This window comes from Acomys minous (genome assembly GCF_964271855.1).
Source record: "Acomys minous genome assembly, chromosome: 13".
Classification (NCBI taxonomy): Eukaryota; Metazoa; Chordata; class Mammalia; order Rodentia; family Muridae; genus Acomys; species Acomys minous.
In genome coordinates this window covers 14,790,264-14,802,466 of record NC_140495.1, presented here as the reverse complement: position 1 = coordinate 14,802,466, position 12,203 = coordinate 14,790,264, and the positions used below count along the sequence as shown (strand labels likewise).

General features: G+C 46.4%; 2 protein-coding genes across 3 annotated transcripts in view; both read left to right on the top strand.

Annotated features, from left to right (window-relative positions):
* Positions 1-7,599, top strand: part of RHOA (ras homolog family member A) — a 34,778-nt gene extending 27,179 nt beyond the window's left edge. For both annotated transcript variants that reach the window (XM_084752774.1, XM_084752775.1), the window contains exons 4-6: positions 1,014-1,134; positions 4,560-4,690; positions 6,347-7,599. In XM_084752774.1, the coding sequence (XP_084608900.1) occupies positions 1,014-1,134; positions 4,560-4,690; positions 6,347-6,520 (426 nt within the window). In that variant the 3' untranslated portion in view covers positions 6,521-7,599. The remainder of the gene's footprint in view (positions 1-1,013; positions 1,135-4,559; positions 4,691-6,346) is intronic.
* Positions 7,600-9,444: 1,845 nt separating this feature from the next.
* Positions 9,445-10,528, top strand: GPX1 (glutathione peroxidase 1). The gene is made up of 2 exons (XM_084752773.1): positions 9,445-9,769; positions 9,981-10,528. The coding sequence occupies exons 1-2, from the start codon at positions 9,521-9,523 to the stop codon at positions 10,338-10,340; spliced, it is 609 nt and encodes a 202-aa protein (XP_084608899.1). The 5' UTR covers positions 9,445-9,520; the 3' UTR covers positions 10,341-10,528.
* Positions 10,529-12,203: the final 1,675 nt, after the last annotated feature.

Below are 12,203 nucleotides of genomic sequence, written 5' to 3'. Positions count from 1 at the left end.
TCTCAAAAAAGAAAAATAAACAGCACTTTTAGTACTGGTCCATTGTCATCATTTTTGTGCTGTTATCCTTGAGTATGACTTACCCAGGAAAGATAGAATCCTTCATTCAGGAAGAGGTACTGTCTGCCTCAGAGCCACTCAGGAGCCCCAATGGAGAAAAGTTACCTAGTCTGTTACTCAAAGCTTGATTTTCTTTCTTGGGTGTCCTTTTTCTCTCGTAGCATGGTAATATAATAAACACTTTAATAAAAATGACTTTTTTAATTTTTTGAAATTATAATTACATTTTTTTTTCTCTTTCCCTTTTCTCCCTCTAAACCAGTGGTTCTCAACCTTCCTAATGCTGCAACCCTTTAATACAGTTTCTCATGTTGTGGTGACGCCCAATCGTGAACTTATTTTTGTTTCACTTCATAAATGTAATTGTGCTACTATTCAAGAATTGTAATGTAAACATGTGACATGCAGGCTATCTGATCTGTGATCCCTGTGAAAGTGTCATTCCACCCCTGAAATGTTGGCAATAGATAGAGCTAGAGAGCCACTGCTCTAAAGCCTCCCACAAACCCTTTCTGTTCTTCAAGTTCATGTGTGTGTGTGTGTGTGTGTGTGTGTGTGTGTGTGTGTGTGTGTGTGTGTTTCTAAATACACACGTACAACCTGTTCAGTCTGTATAATGTTAACTTTTATGTATGCTTTCAGAGCTGACCATTTGGAGTTGGTAACTAGTTGATGTGCTCTTTGCCCTTGGTTCTTTGTATAGGGTTTTATAAACTACAATGGTTTATTAACTGGACATTTGAATTGTAGGCTTTGTTCTGCTTATAAATGGGCTATTCTGATAAAATAAAACTGTTTTAAACAGCCTGTATTGGGATTTGATTCTCATAAAGAGGACCAGCTGTCTCTGTAGTTTGGATAGTCTGCTGTTGGAGTGTATGTAGTGAGCGCCCCTTTTCTGAAGAATGGGGAGTAAGTTAACATTGCACTTTGTGGTTGTTTTCCTGTCACAGGTAGAATTGGCCCTGTGGGACACAGCTGGACAGGAAGATTATGATCGCCTGAGGCCTCTCTCCTACCCCGACACTGATGTTATACTCATGTGTTTCTCCATCGACAGCCCTGATAGTTTAGGTGAGTGGGGCAGGCTGCTTGGTTGTCACTATTTAGATGGGAAAACATTTGGTTTCTTGGGCCCTTTCTGGTATCAAGTGGTTCAAAAACAGATATTCTGACCTTCTTTCAGAAAGTGAGTCATGCTGGGCGGTGGTGTCGTACACCTTTAATCCCAGTGCCTCGGAGGCAGGGGTAGAAAGAGCTGTGTGAGTTGATGTCCAGCCGGTCTACAGAGTTAGTTCTCAGACAGCCACGACTATACAGAGAAACCCTGTCTCAAAACAAAAACAGAAAAGGAATCATGGTATTGAGAGTTCTGGGCCCATGAGAGTGGAGCATGGGCTTGGGATTCCATTTTTCATCCTAGGTCTCTCATGGCTTGTGTGTGTGTGTGTTAGAGATGGGGTTAGTTTTTCAAAATGTTCACATGATGGGTCCCAGTGAGATGGCTCAACAAGTAAAGGCACCTTTCACCAAGCCTGATGACCTAAATTTGTTCCCCAGGATCTATATATATGACAGGAGAGAAGTCACTATACAGATATACTGGAGTACATGTATGCCCACATACACACACACACTAACACATGTGATAGGTTTTTTGTTTTGTTTTGTTTTTTAAGTGTTTTTACACTGGCAGAATTAAATTTCAGGTTTTCCCATGTGTTCAGAAGTGCCTGCCAGCTACGCTGAGATTCTCGCACTTGGGAAGCAGAAGCAGGTAGATCTCTGTGTGTTGGAGGGCAGTCTACAAAGGGAGTTCCAGGATAGTCAGGACTACACAGAGAAACCCTGTCTCAAAAAATAAAAACAAAAGAAAAGAAAAGCTAATGTCACCCTAAAGTTGGAGTTGTTTTCTCAACCTGGTTGGATGTTTAGTATCCTAGCCTTGAATTTGCATGTTGGGTAACCTGCTGGGCCTCACATCATAATTTTGTGCATCTATTTGACAGACCTGAAGCAGTTAACGGTCTGCTTCTAAGGTTTACATTACAGATGCAAGAAAAAAATGTTTCCTTGCGCTTTCTGTCTGTCTCACTGTGGCAGCCAAGATTGAATAAAGGAGTACAGAGACAAAATAGAAAGATTTACTCACCCAGTAATAATCTTGTGAACAGCCAATAGACGGTTGAAGCAAAACCTAAAATTTTACTTTACACAAGAAATTGTTGAGAAATATTCCCTATTACATCTAGATGATTAATCTTAATAGTTTAAAGGTTAAAGCTAATTTAAAATGCAAGCCATAGACCTAGGCTAAAGGTCTGTGGTAGAGGACTTGCCAAGCTTGCATTAATCCTGAGTTGGAAGTGGAAGCAGGGAGACCATAGTGGGTCTGAGGCCAGGCTGGGAGCCATGAGAGCGTTTCAACAGGAATCTTATGGTTTTAAACCCAGAGCTTTACAAGCTCTAGGCACATGTTCTACCCCAGAGCTACATCCTTGTCCTGTAACATTGGAATCTTTGAACATTTTGACCCGGCCCCTCCCCCTCCCACCCCCCACCCCCCTGCTGGCTGACCTATGACAATCAGATTGCCTTTTGGGACTTCTGCCGTCTCATTAACGGTTGGTCTGAAATACACATTATAGAGAAGGCTTGGGTTAGAAAGCTTGTTATTTTATGATGCAGAAGAAATGATCTGGCCTGGTGCCAGTGGTGGTAGCGGTGCACACCTTTAATCCTGGGACTTGGGAGGCAGAGGCAATGGATCAATCTGAGTTCAAGGTCAGCCTAGTCTACACAGTTAATTCCAGGACAGCCAGAGCTGTTATGTAGAGAAGCCCTGTCTCGAATTGAATTTGGGGCTTTACAAATGCCAAACAATAACATGTTGTTGTTGTTGTTGCTTGTTTGTTTGGGTTTTGTTTTGTTTTGTTTTGTTTTTTTTGTTTGTTTGTTTTTTTTCAAGACAGGGTTACTCTGTGTAGCCTTGACTGTCCTGAACTCACTTTGTAGACCAGACTGGCCTCGAACTCACAGATCCGCCTGCCTCTGCTTCCTGAGTGCTGGGATTAAAGGTGGCAATAAAAGAAATATTTTAGTCTTTCGTGCTATGTTTAGCTTTATCTTATCTACTCACCTCAAACATCCTTAGGATTGGAGAGAGTTCAATTAGTAAACTACTTGGTGTACTGAGTTTGGGTCTCCAGCAGGCAGCATGCATCTGTAATCCCAGCTGGAAGAGGGACACAGGCAGATCCCTCGTGCCTATCTATTAGCCTAATTGGTGAGCTCCAGTTCAGTGCGAACCTGTCTCCAACATGGTGATTGAGAATTAAACCTGATGTCACTGTCTGACCTACAAAGGTATTATCCACAGAAATAAGAGAGCACTTCATTTTGTTGGGGTTGTGGTAAAGCTTTAAAGACTTTAAGCTTTAAATACTTTACCTGAGCACGGTGGCACACAGTGATAATCTCAGCATGTGGGAAAGCAGAGGCAAGAAGATTACTGGTAGTGTGCCTCCATTCTGCCTACACTGTAAGCCAGGCCAGTTATATATAACAAGACTCTAAAAACAAAAAGAGAGCACAAAAGGATGTTTCACTCATTTCTTTAGTCCCCTGCTTGGGAGGTAGAGGCAGGTGGATGTCTGTTGAGTTTAAGGCCAGTCTGGTCTACATAGTGAGTGTCAGGATTATATGGAGAGGCCCTGCCTCAAAGTCAATAAATAGCAAATTAATGGCTGGCTGAGCAGAAAGTCCAGGACAGCCAGGGGGCTCTATAACAGAGAAACCCTATTACTCTTTTGTTTTTTGTTTCTCTCTGTAGCCTTGGCTGTCCTGGACTCTGTAGATCAGACTGGAATTAAAGGCGTGCGCTACTGTGCTCTGAGAACCTCAGCAACTCTTTTGATGGGACTGAGAAAGGCTAGCACTGTTCAGTGTTTTTAGTGTTTGTAGAGTGGAAGTTAGGTTTTGCCTTTTTTCTATATTTTGTTTTGTTTGAAGATGGGGAACCCTGGCTGTCCTAGAACTCACTCTGTAGACCAAGGTAACCTCAACTCAGAGATCCTCCTGCCTCTAGCTCTTGAGTACTGGGATTAAAGGTGTATACCACCACTGCCCAGCCCACTTTGCATTTTTCTTTGATTTTGAAATTAATGGATTTTTTTCGTTATATGGGTCTCAAAATGTTTTTTGTTTTTACACTGTGTGTGTGTGTGTGTGTGTGTGTGTACACATACACATGCATGGTATACATGAAGGTCAGAAGACAACAAGCAGGAGACAGTTCTCTTCTACCATGTGGGTCCTGGTGTTGAAACTCAGGTTTGAGGGCAAACACCTTTACCTGTTGAGGGATTTCGCCTGTCCCTAGTGTGCTTTTGCAACTACAGAGGAAAAGGAAATCCCCCTGAACTTAACTAGGGTTCTTGGAATTCTTCAAAATGAGATTACTGTATCTTCAAATTCTGTGTGTGTTTTTTTCCTTTCAGAAAACATCCCAGAAAAATGGACTCCAGAAGTCAAGCATTTCTGCCCAAATGTGCCCATCATCCTGGTTGGGAACAAGAAGGATCTTCGGAATGATGAGCACACAAGGCGGGAGTTAGCCAAAATGAAGCAGGTGTGGTTTGGGGCAGGGGAGCTGGAGCTCTGTCACACACACTTTAAGACAGGGTCTCACTGTAACTAGGCTGGCTTCAAACTCAAATCTCATTTCCTCTTCCTTCTGAGCGTTGGGATTAAAGGCTTGAGCCACCACACTTAGCTTTCCTATAGCAGTCTTAAACTTTGTTACCAGAAGAAACCCTGTTTTAGAATCCCTGAGGTTCTAGCTGGGCGTGGTAGTGCAAGCCTTTAACCCCAGCACTCAGGAGGCAGAGGCAGGTGGGTTGTGATGAGTTCCAGGCCAGCCAGGTCTACAAAGCGAGTCCAGGCTACACAGAGAGACCCTGTCTCAAAAAAAAGGATTCCTGAGGTTCTTCTCTGCCCACCCGGTATTCATTGGCTGACTCTGACCAAGGAGATCCCTAAGGCTCCTTGTTTTCTGATATGGGAGTTAGGAGTGCCACCTGGAAAGAAACCACCCTAGCAATAGTTGCTGCTTCAGACCCAGAGAGTTTGTCAGACACCTCCTTTTCCTCTCCAGCTAAAGGGTCAGGAAACCTTAAAGGTGCTTATTAGTCCAGACAGAAGGTGCAAGTTCCTTTGTAATAAATAAACCTTGACCTTTCAGCTACCAGGTGTTCTAATGTCAAGGCTTCTCTAGTGAAGGAGGAGTGTTAAGGTCCTTAACACACACACACCCAATAAATAAACAAACAAACAAACCCAGATACCAGGTGTTCTAATGTCAGGGCTTCTCCAGTGATGGAGTGTTAAGGTCTTTAACACCCCCCCCCCCAAATAAACAAACAAACAAAAAACCAACCCAGGTTTGCCCTCAATATCAGGGACAAGCACTGTGCTATTCTCAGGCATTCATTCCTCTGTAAACCTGGACACAGGCAGATTATTCTTATTACCTAACCTGTTGCTCCCTTGCACTGTACTTAAAGTATTCTCTGATTGAGACTACAGTTCAGTGGCTTGGGGAGTACCAGTTGGGTGAGATGTATATATGTGTGTGTGTGTGTGTGTGCGTGTGCGCGCTGTTTTCATGCACACTAGAAAGGGGAATCAGATTCCATTATAGAAGGTTGTGAGCCACCATGTAGTTGCTGGGAAATGAACTCAGGGCCCCTGGAAGAGCAGCCAGTGCTCTCAACTGCTGAGCCATCTCTCCAGCCTGCGCTGCCGCGTGCCCCCCCCCCCCCCATTATAGGTTTAATCACCAGCACCATTGTAATAAAAAAGGCTTAGAACCAAACAGCTTGCCCTGGATTCCTTGCTTAATCTCCCAGTGTCTGACTTCTTCCATGTACAAAAAAAAAAAGGCAGGCTTAAATTTGGATTGGTGTAAGCCAAGAGTGGTGGCGTATACCTATAGTCCCAGCCGTTTAGGAGGTTGAGGCAGGAGAATCACCAGGTGGTCATCTTCAGGAATGTTAGTGAGGCCCTATCTCAAACAAAGTAGTTGGGAGAAAAATGTTTTGAATGTTCTACATCTACATAATAAGATTTAGAGGCTGGGTGTGGTGGTACATGTCTTTAATCCTAGCACTTGCTGGTAGATCACTGAGTTCAAGGCAAGCCTGGTCTACACAGAGAAACCCTGTCCCAGAGAAAACAAGGGGAAAAAGAGTAAGACTTGTCTAAAACACTCTTTTTTTTTTACTAGGAGCCAGTAAAACCTGAAGAAGGCAGAGATATGGCAAACAGGATTGGCGCTTTTGGGTACATGGAGTGCTCAGCAAAGACCAAAGATGGAGTGAGAGAGGTCTTTGAGATGGCCACGAGAGCTGCTCTGCAAGCCAGACGTGGGAAGAAAAAGTCTGCGTGCCTCGTCTTGTGAAGCCTTGTGAAGCGCAGCCTCATGCGGTTAATTTGAAGTGCTGTTTATTAATCTTAGTGTATGATTACTGGCCTTTTCATTTATCTATAATTTACCTAAGATTACAAATCAGAAGTCATCTTGCTACCAGTATTTAGAAGCCAACCATGATTATTAATGACGTCCAACCTGTCTGACCAGCCAGGGTCCTCTGACACTGCTCTAACAGCCCTCTCTGCACTCCACCTGACACCAGGCGCTAATTCAAAGAATTTCTTAACCTCTTGCTTCTTTCTAGAAAGAGAAACAGTTGGTAACTTTTGTGAATTAGGCTGTAACTACTTTATAACTAACATGACCTGCCTATCTGTGAGCTGCAAGGAGCTCTGGTGAGTCACTCCTTCAGGGTTTCCTCCCTCACAGACTCCATTGGCAGAGCTCTGGGGTGGGCATCCAGTTTTTTGAAACCTTGCTCAGCCAGAAAGGCCCAAGTCCACGTAGCTGTGGCAGAGTTACAGTTCTGTGGTCTCATGTTAGTTACCTTATAGTTACTGTGTAATTAGTGCCACTTAATGTATGTTACCAAAAAAATAAATATATCTACCCCAGACTAGATGTAGTATTTTTTGTATAATTGGATTTCCTAATACTGATATTTGTCATTCCCACAGAAAGTGTATTGCTTTTTTTTTTTTTTTTTTTTTTTTTTTAAAGAAAGTGTATTTGGAAATAAAGTCAGATGGAAATTTCATTTTTTAAATTCCCATTTTGTCACTTTCTCTGATAAAATATGGCCATATCTCCCCAGTGCAGCTTATGTATCATCCCAGGACCCCGTTCCAGACTGGACTAAGTGAATAGGAATTTGGTTTCTCGCCTGAGGCAGTTAGACCTTGGAGGCGCATGGCCTCCCACCTGGACTGCAGGGTCTGGCTCTAAGTCACACTGCTCCTTTCTCCACACTGTATCCAAGGTGCCTCCCAGAGCAGCCACCAGTTCTTATGGGTGGCAAGGGGGGGTTCTCTTCTCTCCAGCTGACTAAACTTTTTTTCTGTACCAGTTAATTTTTCCAACTAATAGAATAAAGGCAGTTTTCTAAACTTCCTGTATCCTGGTGTGTGTTTTGCTTTCAACAGGGCTAAGGGCAGGAAGGTGGAAAGACTCCGCCTCACTGACTAATCCCTTGATGGAGAAGTTCCCTCTTGCATGGTACCAGCTCCTCCCACTCCCTACTCACCCAGACTAACCTGGCTCCTGCCAAGAGCATGGAAGTGACTATCCTGTGACACATTCAAGTCTAAGAAGTGGGGTGGAATACCCTGTAGTGAGACAAAGGGGCACTAGAGTCCTTGATGTTAGAGTTCCATGGTGCAGGGGCCCAAAGAAGGGCTGGCGGGGTGGTTGCACACACCTTTAATCCCAGCACTCGGGAGGCAGAGGAAGGTGGATTTCTGTGAGTTTGAGGCCAGCCTGGTCTACACATGAGTCCAGGACAGCCAAGGCTACACAGAGAGACCATGTCTCAACCAAAAAAGAAAACAAAAAACAAAATGTCCTTGACAGGGCTGTTGTCAGTGCTATTAAAAACACAGGGCTGGGCATGGTAGCCCACACCTTTAATCCCAGCACTCAGGAGGCAGGGGCAGGTGGATCTCGAGTTCTGAGGCCAGCCTGGTATGCAAAGTGAGTCCAGCACAGCTAGGACTGTTAAACAGAGAAACCCTCTCTCAAAAAACAAAGTAATGCAACATGGGGCCGGGGAAATGGCTTAGCGCTATCTGCTCTTCCAGAGGTCCTGAGTTTAATTCCCAGCAACCACATGGTGGCTCAACCATCTATAATGTGGTCTGATGCCCTCTTCTGGGATACAGATGTAAATGTGGATAAAGCACTCATACATAAAGTAAATTAATCCTTTAAAAAAAAAAAACAACAGGCTGGAGAGATGGCTCAGGGGTTAAAAGAACTGGCTGCTCTTCCAGAGGTCCTGAGCTCAATTCCCAGGAACCACATATTGACTCAAACCATCTATACTGAAATCTGATGCCCTTTTCAGGCCTGCAGGTGTACATGCAGATAGAGCACTCATATACATAAATAAAATATTAAAAACAACAAAAAGCAGATCAGTGTGGTGGCGCCTATAAATCCTAGCACTTGAGAGGCAGAGGCAGGCGTATCTGAGTTCGAGGCCAGCCTGGCCTACAGAGCAAGTTCCAGGGCTACATAGTGATACCCTGTCTAGAGAGAACCACCACACATCACCCCCTTCCCACCCCCACCCCACCTCCGTCCCCTAAAAACGACTTGGGAGCTCCAGGGCTCTGTAAAAGACCTTATCTCACAGGAACAAAACACTGCACCCCTGATGTGATGCTGAAATGGTTCAGTGTGTAATGGCATTCACCGGCCACGCCTGGGGTTCAACCCCCGAATTCTCACAGTGGAAGGAGAGAACCAACTCTGACCTCCGCATGCATGCCCCCACAGTACAATTTAATTAACCAATAAGAGTAATTAAACGTGTCTGTTTTTAAAACCCTATAACTGCTAGATGGACGCATGATCTCTAGTGGTAAAGTGGCACAATATAAGGGAGCTGTTCGTGAGCTGCTTTAGCCGTGGTTACCGCCAGCGGCCAGCTTCCTAGGCGGAACCCTAAACTAATTAAGGAACGGGTGAGGACTAACCCAGAGCTGGAGGATCCCGGCTTTGGCGGGAACCTAAGCGGTTACTTTCAGACCATTGCTTCTTTGCCCGGGCCAGACCAGACCGGCCCTAGGCTCGGCCGGGCGCTTAAGCCTGGCCGCACCCTTTTGCCTGTCTCTAGATGGGGGAGGGTGGAGGCCGGATAAGGCGGGACCCTGAAACCTAGAGCAGGCAGTGGAGCCGGGAAAAGAGAAGAAAAAAAAAAAAGCGGATGCCACGTGACCCCAGCACCATCCAGTTAAAAGGAGGTGCTGGGCGCTGATTGTGTTAGTCTGGATTCTGCTTGTTTTTGAGTTCACTAGTTCCTACAATATGTGCGCTGCTCGGCTCTCCGCGGCGGCGGCGCAGTCCACCGTGTATGCCTTCTCTGCGCGCCCGCTGGCGGGCGGGGAGCCTGTGAGCCTGGGCTCCCTGCGGGGCAAGGTGCTGCTCATCGAGAATGTCGCGTCCCTCTGAGGCACCACGACCCGGGACTACACCGAGATGAACGATCTGCAGAAACGCCTGGGGCCTCGTGGCCTGAGGGTGCTCGGTTTCCCGTGCAACCAGTTTGGACATCAGGTGTGTGGGGCCGGGTGGGCGGCCTTGGGCCCCAGGCTCCCAGGGGCGGGACACCCGCTCGCTTTCCCTCCGGTGCTACGGTTGGAATGCAGGCCTTTCCTCGGGCGGGCGGGCGGGGGTGGCGGTGCAAAGAAGGCAACTTCCTGGTGACTCAAAGGGAAACTCCAGTCTTTCTGAAATCCTGGGCCATAAATGCCTTTGTCTTCTCTAGGAGAATGCCAAGAACGAAGAGATTCTGAATTCCCTCAAGTATATTCGACCCGGTGGTGGGTTCGAACCCAACTTTACATTGTTTGAAAAGTGCGAAGTGAACGGTGAGAAAGCCCACCCGCTCTTCAGGTTCCTGCGGGAGGCCTTGCCTGCGCCCAGTGACGAGCCCACTGCGCTCATGACCGACCCCAAGTACATCATTTGGTCCCCGGTGTGCCGCAACGACGTTGCCTGGAACTTTGAGAAGTTCCTGGTGGGCCCTGACGGCGTTCCGGTGCGCAGGTACAGCCGCCGCTTTCGCACCATCGACATCGAACCCGACATAGAAGCCCTGCTGTCCCAGCAGCCTAGCAGCCCCTAAGGCCTTCCCTGGTACCCGGGCTTGGTGATCACTGGCTGCACTCTGGGGGGGGAGGTTCTTCCATGATGGTGTTTCCTCTAAATCTGCATGGAGAAACACCTGATTTTTTCAGGAACACCCCTCAGATGGGCGCTGGTTTTGTCCATCCCCGATGCCTTTCTGCTAATAAAGTGCTGAATGTCAAAGAACTGCATGTGTGTCCAGTGTCAAGGTCACCTTTTGGATGACCTCATTGTCCCGGGATAAAGAACTTAGGCCCTGTCTTTTTTTTTTTTTTAAGGCCCTAAGTCTAAACTTCCCTTTTGACTACATCTTGTCCTTTCCTTTCGGGAATCCCTCTCCCGGGACATGCTTAAGGGTGGCCCGTAGGCCCTGTTACAGCACAGTCCTTATTCCAGAAAGAGGAAGGCCTAACCCCAAGCGGCAACTTCTCTTTTCGCAGTTTTGCTGGTTGTGGAAATGGCCGAGGCCCCTATTCACGTTAAAGACTCTAGAGTCTAGATCCCGGCCCACAGAAGTCTGTTTGCGTACAGTAGCCTTGTATCTAATGTTACCGGCTTCTCTTGGCTGCATCAATCGAGTTCCTTAAGTTATGTTGGGTAGCCGGACATTGGTGGCGCACACCTTTAGTCCCAGCACTTGGGAGGCAGAGGCAGGCGGATTGCTCTGAGCTCGAGGCCAGCCTGGTCTACAAAGCAAGTCCAGGACAGCCAAGGCTACACAGAGAAACCCTGTCTCAAAAAAAAAAAAAAAAATAATAATAATAATAATAATAATAATAATAAAGTTAGGCTGGGTATTGGTAGATTCAGGGAGAAAAGGTGGTAGACATGCCTATAGTGTGTGGCAGCGGGGAGGAGGATTTGTGACCAGCCTGGGCATTTGAGGGAGAAAAAATAATTGGCAAAACTTGCAGAGTTTACACTGTAACTGGTCTGTGTGAAGATGTACTTAGCCCTGGAGTGCAGTTACATATTTAGGCGTAGGCTAGGACATATCTTAGAGACCAGCTGCGGCTGCTGCTTGGGCTCCCCACCCCCACCCCGCCCCCTAATATCTCAAGACACACCTGGAACCTTTCTTATCACAGCCTCTAGGGGACTCTGCAGTAACCAGGCTCAGCTTTTTCTTGGGGACAAGAACCCAGAGACTTGTGGGCAGTATGAAGCAGTCTATAGTGTGGGCCAGAGGTCATTGCCCTCTAGCATACGTGCCTAATTGGCTTTCTTACTCCTGAACCAAGTCAAAAACATACCCCTTTGTTCTAAACAGAAGTACGTGTGTATTGGGTTAGATGGGGAGTAAATTTAGGGCCTCATACCTATTACATAAAGTGCTCACCAACCAAGCTGGGCGTGGTCGTGCACACCTTTAATCCCAGCACTCGGGAGGCAGAGACAGGCAGATGGCTGTGAGTTCGAGGCCAGCCCGGTCTACAAAGCAAGTCCAGGATAGTCAAAGCTACACAGAGAAAAACCCTGTCTTGGGAAGAGAAAAAAAAAGACTAGCCTAAGGTGACTCCCAACTCCTAGCAGTCCAGGTTCTGCCACCACGCCTGAGGGCTAGCCTGTAACAATATCCTGCTACGTCCACCGAATGCTGGAATTACGTGAGAGCCACTACGCCCCAAGGTACAGCTTCCTGTTGTTTCTTTGGGAGACCAGGTCTGTCCTTAAACTCCTGATCCACCTGCCTGCCCTGGTTCCTAAGTGCTGAAACTATGGAGCTGTACCACCTCACCTGGATTCCCACATGTACACACAAAAATATACAAACGTTGTTTGTTTCTTTGAAAGTTTCATTATGTAATCCTGGCTAGCCTTGAACTCTTATTTGCCTGTCTCTGCCTCCAGAGTGCTGAGA